We start from the raw sequence: 11,779 nt of genomic DNA on the forward strand, positions 1-11,779 counted from the left end.
TTGGCCCCGGATGTGACTCTTTGGCTGTGGCGCCCCGCGTCGGGTGCTTATCGAGATTGGACGCCGCGAGTGAGGTCATCACGACGCGCCAAAGAGAAGACCGGGAAGCACAGGTATGCGGCGCGTGTTGGTGTGTTCTGAGCTGCCCCCCGGTACTTTTCCCTTATTTATTTATTTATTTACTTACCTACTTACTTACTTACTTACTTACTTACTTACTTACTTACTTACTTACTTACTTACTTACTTACTTACTTGCTTGCTTGCTTGCTTGCTTGCTTGCTTACTTACTTATTTATTTATGTTATAGCTGTCCTGCCGTCGACTCTTCTGAGCTCTTTTTCCTATGAAGCTTCACTGTGCCCCTGACTTCTGCTTCACTTTCCAACTTAACGCATGACCCTTCTTTTCCTTGCCAGCCAATTGTATCTCCTCCGGTTTGAGTGGCACCGACAACTTCCAAGTACCATCTGAATACTTAATTAAATGCCATAATCTTTTAGACAAAATGTAGTGTTCTTGGATCCATCGCTTCGTAGCTTATTGCAGATTAAGGCAATGTGGTTTTTATTCGCTTGGACAGTGACGTGGATTCTGGAATTGTAAATGGTTTCTTGGAAGCAAAAGAATTTCATCATTATGCGTTTTCCAAGGGGCCTTCGAACTTTTCTGATAGACTTTGAAGAAACACTTAGGAAAAAAAAAAAAAAAAAAACAAGAAGAGGAATAATAATAGCCTTGGCATAGCCAGACTTTATAGTTGATCTTTTATACCAGTTTTAAGGCAACTCTGAAGTAATTATAACAGTAGATTTCACAGATCCCTTAGTCACCTCCAGTGTCTTGCAATCTTTATGTACTGAAAACTTTTTGGCATTGAGTAATTCTTTTCCTGTTCTCTAGTAAAAACAAAGGAACAACTTCTTTACTCTGATGTAATGACCTGTTTTCTACTTGCCCATCCCTTTTCCCCAGGTGACTTTTTCACCAAGCTTAATAACCCAATTTTTTCATTCTCAGCAACATCAATGCCACAGTCTTTCATTCATTTGGGTTGCTACTCAGCTTCTCCTTTGAAGACCAACTTTAGAAAGCCCAAACCTATAAAGAAAAGTTGACCTGGCCTGGAGTTTGACCTAGAGGTAAGAATGCTTGCCTAGCATGCACGAAGACCCAGGTTGGACTCCTTATAGAACAGCTCAAAGTGGTGCTGTGGTTCAAGTGGTAGAGCACTAGCCTTGAGGAAAGCCCAAGGACTGTGCTCAGGCCCTGAGTTCAATCCCCAGGACTGGCAGAAAAAAGAAAAGTTGACCTGTAGCACTGGTATACAAGATTGAACTTAGGGCCTCCCATTCTTCTTTAGCTTTTTTGCTCAAAAGTGGCTCTACCACTTGAGCCACACCTCCACTTCTAGCTTTTTGCAGGTTAACAATAGATGAGTCAGACTTCTCTGCTCCAGTTGACTTCAAACTTGAATTCTCAGATCTAAACTTCCTGAGTAGCTAGGCTTACAGGCATGAACCACTGGAACCTGGCCTGTACTGATATCAGGCTTCCTAAGCTGAACCAATTTGAAACCTGAAAAGACAGGGGTTTTTTTGTACATTAAGTCCATCTTAGAAAGAACCATACAGAATAATCAGCTTGAAAATCATAGGCAAGGCACCATGACATCAGATATCTATAGTCCCATCTACTTGAGTGACTGAAGAGGGGAGGAAATCCCTTTATCCCAGGAGTTCAAGACCAACTTGGACAAAACAGACCCTGTCTCTTCAAAAGAGAAGAGTTTATAAAAAGCATAAAAAACCTCACAGAGGGCCGGGAGTTTGGCCTAGTGGTTAAAGTGCTTGCCTAGCATGCATGAAGACCCGGGTTCGATTCCTCGGTACCACATACATAGAAAAAAGCCGGAAGTGGTGCTGAAGCTCAAGTGGTAGAGCTGTAGCCTTGAGAAAGTCCAAGGACAGTGCTCAGGCCCTGAGCTCAAGCCCAGGACTGGCAAAAAAAAAAAAAAAAAACCCTCACAGAATGCTGTAGATCAGTAGATGACAGGGAGAGAAGAGAAACAGTCTGCTGTTGGGGAAGATGCCAATGAGGAGTTGGACTAACATGGGTGGGAGAGTAATAGGGAGGGATTTATTAATAAAATCTCCTCCTTGTTAATGTATGCTAATAGAAGAGCCAGGCACCATTGGCTCATGCCTGCAATCTTAGATAATCAGGAGTTTGAGATCTGAGGATCATGGTTCAAAGCCAGCCTGGGCACAAAGGTGACTCATCTCCAGTTAACCACCAGAAAACCATAAGTAACATAAGTATCGCTCAAGGGGTAGAGCGATAGCCTTGAGCTGAAGAAACCATGGACAGTGCCCAGGCCCAGAGTTCAAGCCCTACAACTGACAAAAAAAAAAAGGAATCATGGACACTTGAAAAACACAAATTGGGGGCCAGGAGTTTGGCCTAGTGGTAGAGTGCTTGCCTAGCATGCATGAAGACCAGGTTTGATTCCTCAGTGCCACAAACATAGAAAAAAGCTAGAAGTGGTGTTGTGGCTTAAGTGTTAGAGCTCTAGCCTTGAGAAAAATCCAAGGACAATGCTCAGGCCCTGAATTCAAGCCCCACAAATGACTTGATGAGTGTTGAAATCAGTTATTCAATACTTTGTTCTTTTATCTTCTGTCTCACAAAAGTGGAACCAAACACCTATTTGTTATGCTTATAATCCTAGCCATTCAGGAGAAAGACCTGTGGAATCAAGGTTCGAAGCCAGCCAGGGTTTAAAGGTCTATGGGACTCCATCTCCAAAATAACCAGCAAAAAGCTAGGCTGCAGGCATAGCTCAAGTGATAGAAACTCTTGTCAAGCAAATAAACCAAACAAGTTTGAGGTCCTGACTTCAAACCCTAGAAACACACACATAGAAAGTGTAAAATCTCTCCTGAAATAATTCTGTTTTTTAGCCCTATCAATGAAGTGACTTTCAGTAGCATCTGTTGATGTGGTACTGAGAAATTGAACCCAGGGCTTCATGCATGCTAGACAAGCACTCTACCACTGAGCCACATTCCCAGCCCCTAAACCTGCCTCCCCCAATTTGTTGTTGATTGTGGGGCTTGGACTCTGGGCTTCGGCACTGTCCTTGAGCTCTTCGACTCAAATTTAGTGCTCTACCATGTGAGCCACAGAACTACTTTGGACTTTCAATAGCATCTGTTGATGTGGTACTGAGGAATTGAACCCAGGGCTTTGTGCATGCTAGGCACACTACCACTAGACCACACTCCCAGCCCTGTCAGATTATTTTAAATTATTATTTTTCAAACCGAATTAAAAAATTATCAAAGCATCAATGAATTAAAGTCAAGTATCTTACCAGAAAATAAAAACTCAGGTAGTTTTTTCTTGGTAGATTTTTTCCTTGTCTTATAAAATGAAAATTTGAGTTTATCCAGATTAGAAGGGGGGAAAAAATAGGGGGGAAAAAGTGTCCAAATAGTTTTTCTCACTTCATCTGCCATTAAAGTTATATTAGTTTCCTTGATATTCTTTTTTTTTTTTTTTATGATGACCAATAGGCAGTTGAGAAAGGTCAGTACTTTGCGGCAATTTCAGTGAGTGTATCAGGGATTTTTAGGAAAGCAAGAATCTAAATTTTGCTTATTAATATTATTGTATAAGTGCAAATAGGTGATATAATTAAAATATGTGAATACCTTTAAAATCAGTAATGAATTGTCAGTAGCTTTTGGTCCATTTTTGTACTTTGAAGGAATACTAACAAAATTGTGGTAAAGTGGAATTGTTAGAATAAGATTCATTGTTTAAACTTGGGAAGCCTTTAGATTCAATCTCATGAACAAATCCTAAGACCCAAGCAAACTGTTGTTTTTTGTTCTTGTTTTTATAAATTCAGGTAATTTTTGTTGTTGTTGTTGTTAAGAATAGGTAATTTTGTTGTTGTCGTTGTTAGGAATAGAACTCAGGCCTTGTGCGTTTTTGTGCATGATTGGCCTGTTATACCACTGAGACTCAGTGAAAATGAAACTAATTAGAAGGCTTGTTTTTTAAATGAAACTTGTTTAACTTACTGAGTAAGTCTCTGGTGATAAAACCCAGAGGTCTGAATTTTAACCAGTTTCCCAGATGATCATTAATATAATACAGCTCTGAAGTTCTAGTACACATCAGGATTAACACATTGCTAGGCTCCACTACAGGAGGCTCAGAATCAGGTCTTAGGTAGGATCCAACAATTTATTTTTCTAACAAGTTCCTAGGTGTTGCTAGTGGTGCTAGTCCAGGAAGTACTGTTGGGAAAGACATTTTGAAACTATTGGGGTTGGGCTGTGGGTGTGGCTCAAATGGTAGGTGCTAGGCAGTTAGCAAGCACATGAACCTAAATTGAAGCCCCAGAACTGGGGGGAAAATACTGTGTTGTATATATGATATCATTTTGATCCACCTAATAAAATAGAAAAAGAATCATAGGAATAGTTATTGAACACTCACTATGTAAATAGGACAATTATTTGTGCTTTACATATCATTTAAATCCCTTAGTGACCCCATACAATAGGGGTGTTTCTGTTACCCTCTTGAAGAAGGAAAGTGAGCTTAGAAAGGTTCACCAACTTGCCTAGACATCCAACTAATATAAACCTGGAGAATCTAGCATAGAGCTCATTCTCTAAAACATCCAGATAAAAGGTCTAGTCTGATAATTGTGCAACCTTTCTTTAAAAGATGTTTTACTCCAGCCAGGATAGTGACATGGTTGAGTGCTTGCCTAGCATACACAAAGCCCTGGGTTTGATTCCTTGGTACCACATACATAGAAAAAGCCAGAAGTAGTGCTGTGCCTCAGTTGGTAGAGTGCTAACCTTGAGAAAGCCCAAGGACAGTGCCCCAACCCAGAGTTCAAGCCCAGGAATGACAAAAAAGAGAAACAAAAAATGCTGTACTAGTTATTGGAGACAAGGTTTTACTACATAGCCTTGAATTCTTTACTATATAGCTTTGAATTCTTGATCCTTCTGCTTTTGCCTGCTGAGTTTTCAGATCACAGGCTGACTTTCAGAGCTCACCTCTAATTTAAAATAAATATATTATTTATTTTTGCCAGGATAGGGTTGAAATTAGACCCTGGTCACTATCCTTTAGCTTTTTTACTCAAGGCTGATGCTCTACTACTTGAGCCACAGTCTCACTTCCAGTTTTTTGGTATTTAACTTGAGATAAGAGTCAGGGGTTGGGGCCGGGAGTTTGGCCTAGTGGTTAAAGTGCTTGCCTAGCATGCATGAAGACCGGGTTCTATTCCTCGGTACCACATACATAGAAAAAATTTGGAAGTGGTGCTGAGGCTCAAGTGGTAGAGCTCTAGCCTTGAGAAAGTCCAAGGACAGTGTTCAGGCCAGGAGCTGAAGCCCAAGACTGGCAAAAAAAAAAAAAAATGAGTCAGGGGTTTAGCCTGGCGGTAGCTCACACCTATAATCCTAGCTACTCAGGAGGCCGAGATTTGAGGATCAAGGTTCAAAGCCAGCCCAGGCCCTAAAGAACCAGGACGTATCTCCAATTAATCACTAGAAAATGGGAAGTGGCCCTGTGGCTCCAGGGATAGGGTGGTAGCCTTGAGCTGGAGAGTTCAGGGACAGCCAGCACCCAGGCCCAGAGTTCAAGCCCCATGACACACACACACACAAGTCAGGGGGGCTGGAAATGTGACAATAGTGGTAGAGTGCTTACCCAGCATGCATGAATCCCTGGGTTTGATTTCCTCAGTATCACATAAACAGAAAAAGGTGGACATGGTGCTGTGGCTCAAGTGGTAGAATGCTAGCCTTGAGTAAAAGAAGCTCAGAGGGGGCCTGGAGTTTGGCCTAGTGGTAGAGTGCTTGCCTAGCATGCACAAAGATTCCTTGAGAAAGTCCAAGGACAGTGCTCAAGCTCTGAGCTCAAGCCCAGGACTGGAAAAAAACAAACAAAAAAAAAGCTCAGAGATGGCCTAGTGGCTCAAACCTGTAATCCTAGCTACTCTGGAAGCTGAGATCTGAGGATCATAGCTCAGCCTGGACACAAAAGTCTGAGAGACTCTTCTCTCCTGTAACTACCAGAAAACTGGAAATGGCTCTATGACCCATGTGGTATAGTGCTAGCTTTGAGCTGAAGAGCTCAGGGACAACACCTAGGCCTAGAGTATAAGCCCTACAACCAAACATAAAAAAGGAGAAGCAGCAGCGGCAGCTCAGGAACAGGCTAGGCCCTGAGTTCAAGCCCCAGGACTGGGGAAAAAAGTGGGGTGGGGGTGGGGGTCTCAGGGCCTTAACTGTTCAGGCTAGCTTTAAACTGCAATCCTCAGGTATCAGCCTCCTGAATAGCTAGTATTACAGGTATAAGCCACCAGTAGACTAGAGAAGTAGGAAGGAAAGCCTTCTTAGAATGTGTTAGCCAGTACACCACAATTCTGTGAATTCTGTGTTCAACTAGGGTTTTAAGGGTTTGGGGGTTGGTTGGTTGGTTTGGTTTGGTTTTTGTCAGTCCTGGGGCTAAACTCGGGGCTTGAGTGTTATCTCTGAACATTTTTGCTCAAGGATAGCACTCTACCACTTGAGCACAGTTCTACTTCGAGCATTTTTGGTAGTTTATTGGAGATAAGAGTCTCACAGATTTTTTTGCCTGGGCTGGAAGTACTTTAAACTGCATTCCTCAGATCTCAATCTCTTGAGTAGCTAGGAGTGTAGGTGTGAATCACTGATACCCAGCTTCAACTACACTTTTATAAATTTGGTCTTTAAATATCTTTATTTGAATGATTATTTTGAGATAAAAAACATTTTAATGAAATGATGCTTTTTTTGTAATATTTGTTTCCAACTATCAAGTTCTTATAGAAAATTCCCCAACTCTCTTCACAGAGTCTTCTGGGCCATTATGGCAGTCAAGTGGACTGGTGGACATTCTTCGCCTGTTCTCTGCCTGAATGCAAATAAAGATGGGCTAGTGGCTTCCGGAGCAGAGGGTGGAGATCTCATAGCTTGGGGTGATGATGGGACTCCATTAGGACACATGCAATTCCAAGGAGCCAGTGATGTTACAAGTGTTGTATTTTCTCCTTCCTGTCCCACCAAGCTTTTTGCCTCGCATGGAGAAAATATTAGCCTGCTCGATGTCAGATCTCTCAAAGGTTCTGTGGATAATTTTCATGTGAATGAAGAAGAAATCAATTGTCTTTCATTGAACGAAACTGAAAACTTGCTGGCTTCAGCTGATGACTCTGGAGCAATCAAAATCCTAGACTTGGAGAAGAAAAGAGTTACTAGATCCCTAAAGAGACACTCCAATATCTGTTCCTCTGTAGCTTTTCGACCTCAGAGGCCTCAGAGCCTGTTGTCATGTGGACTGGATATGCAGGTGAGACTTTTGTAGAGAGTGTTCGGGTTACTGAATTGGATTTTCTAGCAGCCAAGTGCCAGTGGCTCATACCTGTAATCCTAACTACTCAGGAGGCTGAAATCTGAGGATCATAGTTCAAAACCAGCCCAGGCAGGGCTGTGAGACTCTTATCTCCAATTAACACCAGAAAACTGGAAGTACTGCTGTGGCTCAAAGTAGTAGAGAGCTTTCATTGAGTAAAAGAGCTCAGGGACAGTGCCCAGGCCCTGAGTTCAAGCCCTACAACAGACAAAAAAGTGTCTTGTGTCTGTGTGTCTATGTATGTTTGGGGGCTTTTTGCTTTGATTTTTGGGGGGGATTGAACCCAAGTACTTATACATGCTATGCATATGTTATATCCCTGAGCCACATCCCAGCCCCAGATTTAAGTTAGTGATCCACTTATGAACTGTAAGCTTTACTTCCACATTAAATGCACTAACCTGACAGAACCAAGTAGGTTGTTTTTTTTTTCACAGAGTGATTATTAATCCTTTTGTCTTCCTTTGCCTGAGCTTTTAAGACATTTCTAAAACTATAGGATTCAAATACTTTGTTCTAAATGTGTTTAAACAAAGGGGAAGATTGAAGGCAAGAGAGGCACCTTGTATTTACTTTCAGATCTGCAGTTTATCAAATGAACTATTTGTGTATTAGTTACCAGAATCAGAGCCTTGTATTCAATGATGGATATATGGGGGGGTTGAAGGGATTTTCTGAGAAAGGCCAGTAAGAAAGTAAATATAGCTGGGGCTGGGAGTTTGGCCTAGTGGTAAGAGTGCTTGCCTAGCATGCACAAAGACCAGGGTTCGATTCCTCAGCACTCCACATACATAGAAAAAGCCAAAAGTGGTGCTGTGGCTCAAGTGGTAGAGTGCTAGCCTTGAGAAAGCCCAAGGACAATGCTCAGGCCCTGAGCTCAAGCCACAGGACTGGCAAAAAAAAAAATAAATAAAATTAAAAAAAAAAGTAAATATAGCTAGAACCACATTATATATAGTTGTTCGGTTGTTTTTCTTTGTGTATGTTTGTGTGTTTGCCAAAACTAGGGTGTGATCTTAGGCCTGATGCACACTGTCCCTTAGCTTTTCCCTGGTACTTTACCATTTGAGCCATATCCCTACTTCTGATATTTTAGTGACTAGTTGGAAATAAGAAACTCATAGGCTGGGCTGGAAGTTTGGCCTAGTGGTAGAGTGCTTGCATGAAGACCTGCGTTCAATTCCTCAGTACCACATATATAGAAAAAGCTAGAAGTGATGCTGGGGCTCAAGTGGTAGAAGTCTAGCCTTGAGAAAGCCCAAGGACAGTGCTCAGGCCCTGAGTTCAAGCCCAGGACTGGCAAAGAGAAAAAGAAAAGAAAGAAACTCATAGATTGCTCAAGCTGGCTTTAAACCTCAATACTCAGATCTCAGCTTCCTGAGTAGATTATAGGCATGAATCACTGGCACTCAGTTATTTCTTAGGGGTTTTTTGTTGTTTTTTAAGAGGGTGAAAATACTGTATGTTACTTAAATAGTATAAGACAAAGGGAAGCAGATTTTGTATTAATACCAGCATTTTCAAATAGTTTGAACTTTGCCATCGTGGTATATGCTCCCACTCAAGAAAATAAATCTCACAACGAAATGAGAATAATCATAACTTACCTCTGTAAAGTATTTAGTATTTATCAATGCTTTACATGCTTTCTCCAAGTAAAATATTGGTTTTAATTCTATCCATTTCTTCCTTGATCATTCTTAAGACTTTTTTGTAAATGAGGAAATATTAAAATTAATGTCCACACAACTGCCTGATTTGAATTTCATGCAGGATGTCTAACTCCAAAGCCTGAACTTTTTCTCTGACACCTGAGACATTTGAACATATATTATTAATAATATGACAGAAAATTTTCCTAGTTTGGGAAAAGGAGATATCTAGATATAGAATCATTATTAATTAATAATGTGTACCTACTTTTCAAGTATATCCAGTATCTCACTGCTAAGATTCTGTAGAATTCTGTGGAATCATTTGGGAATTCAAGTTGCTGACTTGGTTATTATCACAATGATTGACCCCTCTTCCTAAGTTGAAGTGTTTGGCAGTAGAAAGAGTGAATGTCCTATAATGCTATGACAGCCCCCAAACAATAGAGCGCCCCCTCTCAAAGCATCTATACTACTTATGTTGAGAATTAGTCTATATTTATGGGACACTGACCATATAACCACTAAATTCCTTTTTCACTCCTAGGCCTTGATCAAGCTCTTAAAAACCTAGATTATCTACCCTCATGGTATAATCTTCCTATGTGCTATAAAGAGCACCTAAAGAACCAGGAGGATATCCGTTATGAATAAGCAGTTTAAAGTGCCTTTGACGAGTTCCTCCATCCTAAAGATATACCCATTTTGCCAGGTGCCAGTGGCTCATGCCTAGATACTTGTGAGGCTGAGACTGGGAAGACTAGAGTTTACAACCCATTCTCAACCCACAGTTTGGTACAGTGGCATGTACCTGTCATCCCAAAATACATGGACATGGGTGGCTGAGATTGGGAGGTTCTTAGTGCCAGGTCAATAAAGGGAATAAACACTGTGGTTGAGCAAACTGGCTAGAATTCCATATGAAGCTATAACTTGGTCTTATTTATAGGTGATGCTATGGAATCTTCAGAAAGCTCGCCCACTCTGGATTACAAATTTACAGGAGGATGAAACAGAAGAAATGGAAAACCTACAATCACCTGGCCAGCTCTTAAATCCTGCCCTAGCACACTGTATCTCTGTAGCATCATGTGGCAATATTTTTAGTTGTGGTGCAGAAGATGGTAAAGTGCGAATCTTTAGGGTGATGGGAGTCAAATGTGAACGAGAGCTGGGATTTAAGGGCCACACTTTAGGGGTATCCCAAGTCTGCTTTCTGCCAGAATCCTACTTGCTGCTCACTGGAGGGAATGATGGGAAGATAATGATGTGGGATGTGAGCAGTGAAATTGAGAAAAAAACTAAGAATCCTGTAAAACATACTCACAGGAAGAAAACTAAAAGAGCAGCTTATACCAAACAGGAAGAAAACAGTGCTTCTGTAAGAGATGTGGAGGAACATGGCAAAGTTTCACCAAAACTAAATATTGAACATGGGGAAAAAGTGAACTGGCTCTTGGCTGCCCAAATAAAGGGACACCAAAGTATATTAGTTGCTGATCAAACTAGTTGTATATCTGTGTACCCTTTAAGTGAATTTAAAATGTCATAAAAGCATTTGAAAAACTGTGGCAAACTTGTTTAGATTTAAAAAAATCCTGCTTCTTTTAAATTATTAATCATATATAGAATTATGAATTATGCCATTTTATTGTGCACATTAGAAAAGAAAATAATTATTAAAAAATAAGATATATATTGGGGCTGGGAGCATAGCCTAGTGGTAGAATGCTCGCCTAGGGTCCGATTCCTCGGTTCCACATACATAGAAAAAGCCAGAAGTGGAGCTGTGACTCAAGTGGCAGAGCATTAGCCTTGAGCAAAATGTGCCCAAGGACAGTGCCCAGGCCCTGAGTTCAAGCCCCAGGACTGGCAAAAACAAAACAACAACTATATATATATGTGTATATATATATATTTGCAGGAAGAAAACATACTATTGACTGTGTACCACCATTTTATACTTATAATCTATTTATGATTCCAAATCAGTGACATAGGTGATGCTTGCTTTTTTTTTTGCCAGTCCTGGGGCTTGAGCTCAGGGCCTGATCACTGTCCTTGGGCTTTCTCAAGGCTAGAAGTATACTACTTGATCCACAGCACCACTTCTGCCTTTTTCTATATATGTGGTACTGAGGAATAGAACCAGGGTCTTTGTTCATGCTAGGCAAGCACTCTACCACTAGACCACACTCCCACCCGATGCTCCCACTTTCATTGGCACAGGACTGAATACCCAGAAATATCAAGTAACCTAAGGATACAGGAGTTTCAGGACAATTACTTGCCTAGAAAGGACTTTGGTGGTCATATCAAGCTCCTGTCTTCTGGAGGCCCACAGTATGACCCAAATGAAGTCACCACATTGTTTATAACATTTGCTATTTCTGATTAGTTTGTCATGAGCAGTCTTAGCAAGTTAGAAAAGGAAATATGGGGCCGGGAGTTTGGCCTAGTGGTAGAGTGCCTGCCTAGCATGCATGAAGACCCGGGTTCAATTCCTTGGTACCACATATACATAGAAAAAGCTGGAAATGGTGCTGTGGCTCAAGTGGTAGAGCTCTAGCCTTGAGAAAGTCCAAGGACAGTGCTCAGGCCCTGAGTTCAAGCCCAGGACTGGCAAAAAAGAAAAAGGAAAGGAAATATGTTCT

General features: G+C 41.2%; 1 protein-coding gene across 5 annotated transcripts; it reads left to right on the top strand.

Moving 5' to 3' along the window:
• The first annotated feature begins 8 nt into the window (after positions 1-8).
• Positions 9-10,695, top strand: Wdr53 (WD repeat domain 53). 5 transcript variants are annotated; one of them, XM_090344377.1, is made up of 4 exons: positions 29-113; positions 1,021-1,142; positions 6,915-7,410; positions 10,075-10,695. In XM_090344377.1, exons 3-4 carry the CDS (start codon positions 6,931-6,933, stop codon positions 10,675-10,677), a joined length of 1,083 nt encoding a protein of 360 aa, XP_090200503.1. In that variant the 5' UTR covers positions 29-113; positions 1,021-1,142; positions 6,915-6,930; the 3' UTR covers positions 10,678-10,695. The 5 variants fall into 5 exon arrangements, with proteins under 5 accessions (XP_090200536.1, XP_090200503.1, XP_090200511.1 ...); XM_090344385.1 differs by having other exon boundaries at positions 90-152; XM_090344394.1 differs by lacking the exon at positions 29-113 and adding an exon at positions 710-935.
• The last annotated feature ends 1,084 nt before the right edge of the window (positions 10,696-11,779 follow it).

Source organism: Megascapheus bottae, chromosome 1, assembly GCF_031878675.1.
Source record: "Megascapheus bottae isolate mThoBot1 chromosome 1, mThoBot2.hap1, whole genome shotgun sequence".
NCBI classification, from domain to species: domain Eukaryota; kingdom Metazoa; phylum Chordata; class Mammalia; order Rodentia; family Geomyidae; genus Megascapheus; species Megascapheus bottae.

Coding starts and splice junctions, on each gene's coding strand:
- Wdr53 (XM_090344410.1), top strand. CDS start 6,931: ATGGCAGTCAAGTGGACTGGTGGACATTCTTCGCCTGTTCTCTGCCTG. Junction 7,411..10,074: donor CATGTGGACTGGATATGCAG/GTGAGACTTTTG, acceptor TCTTATTTATAG/GTGATGCTATGGAATCTTCA.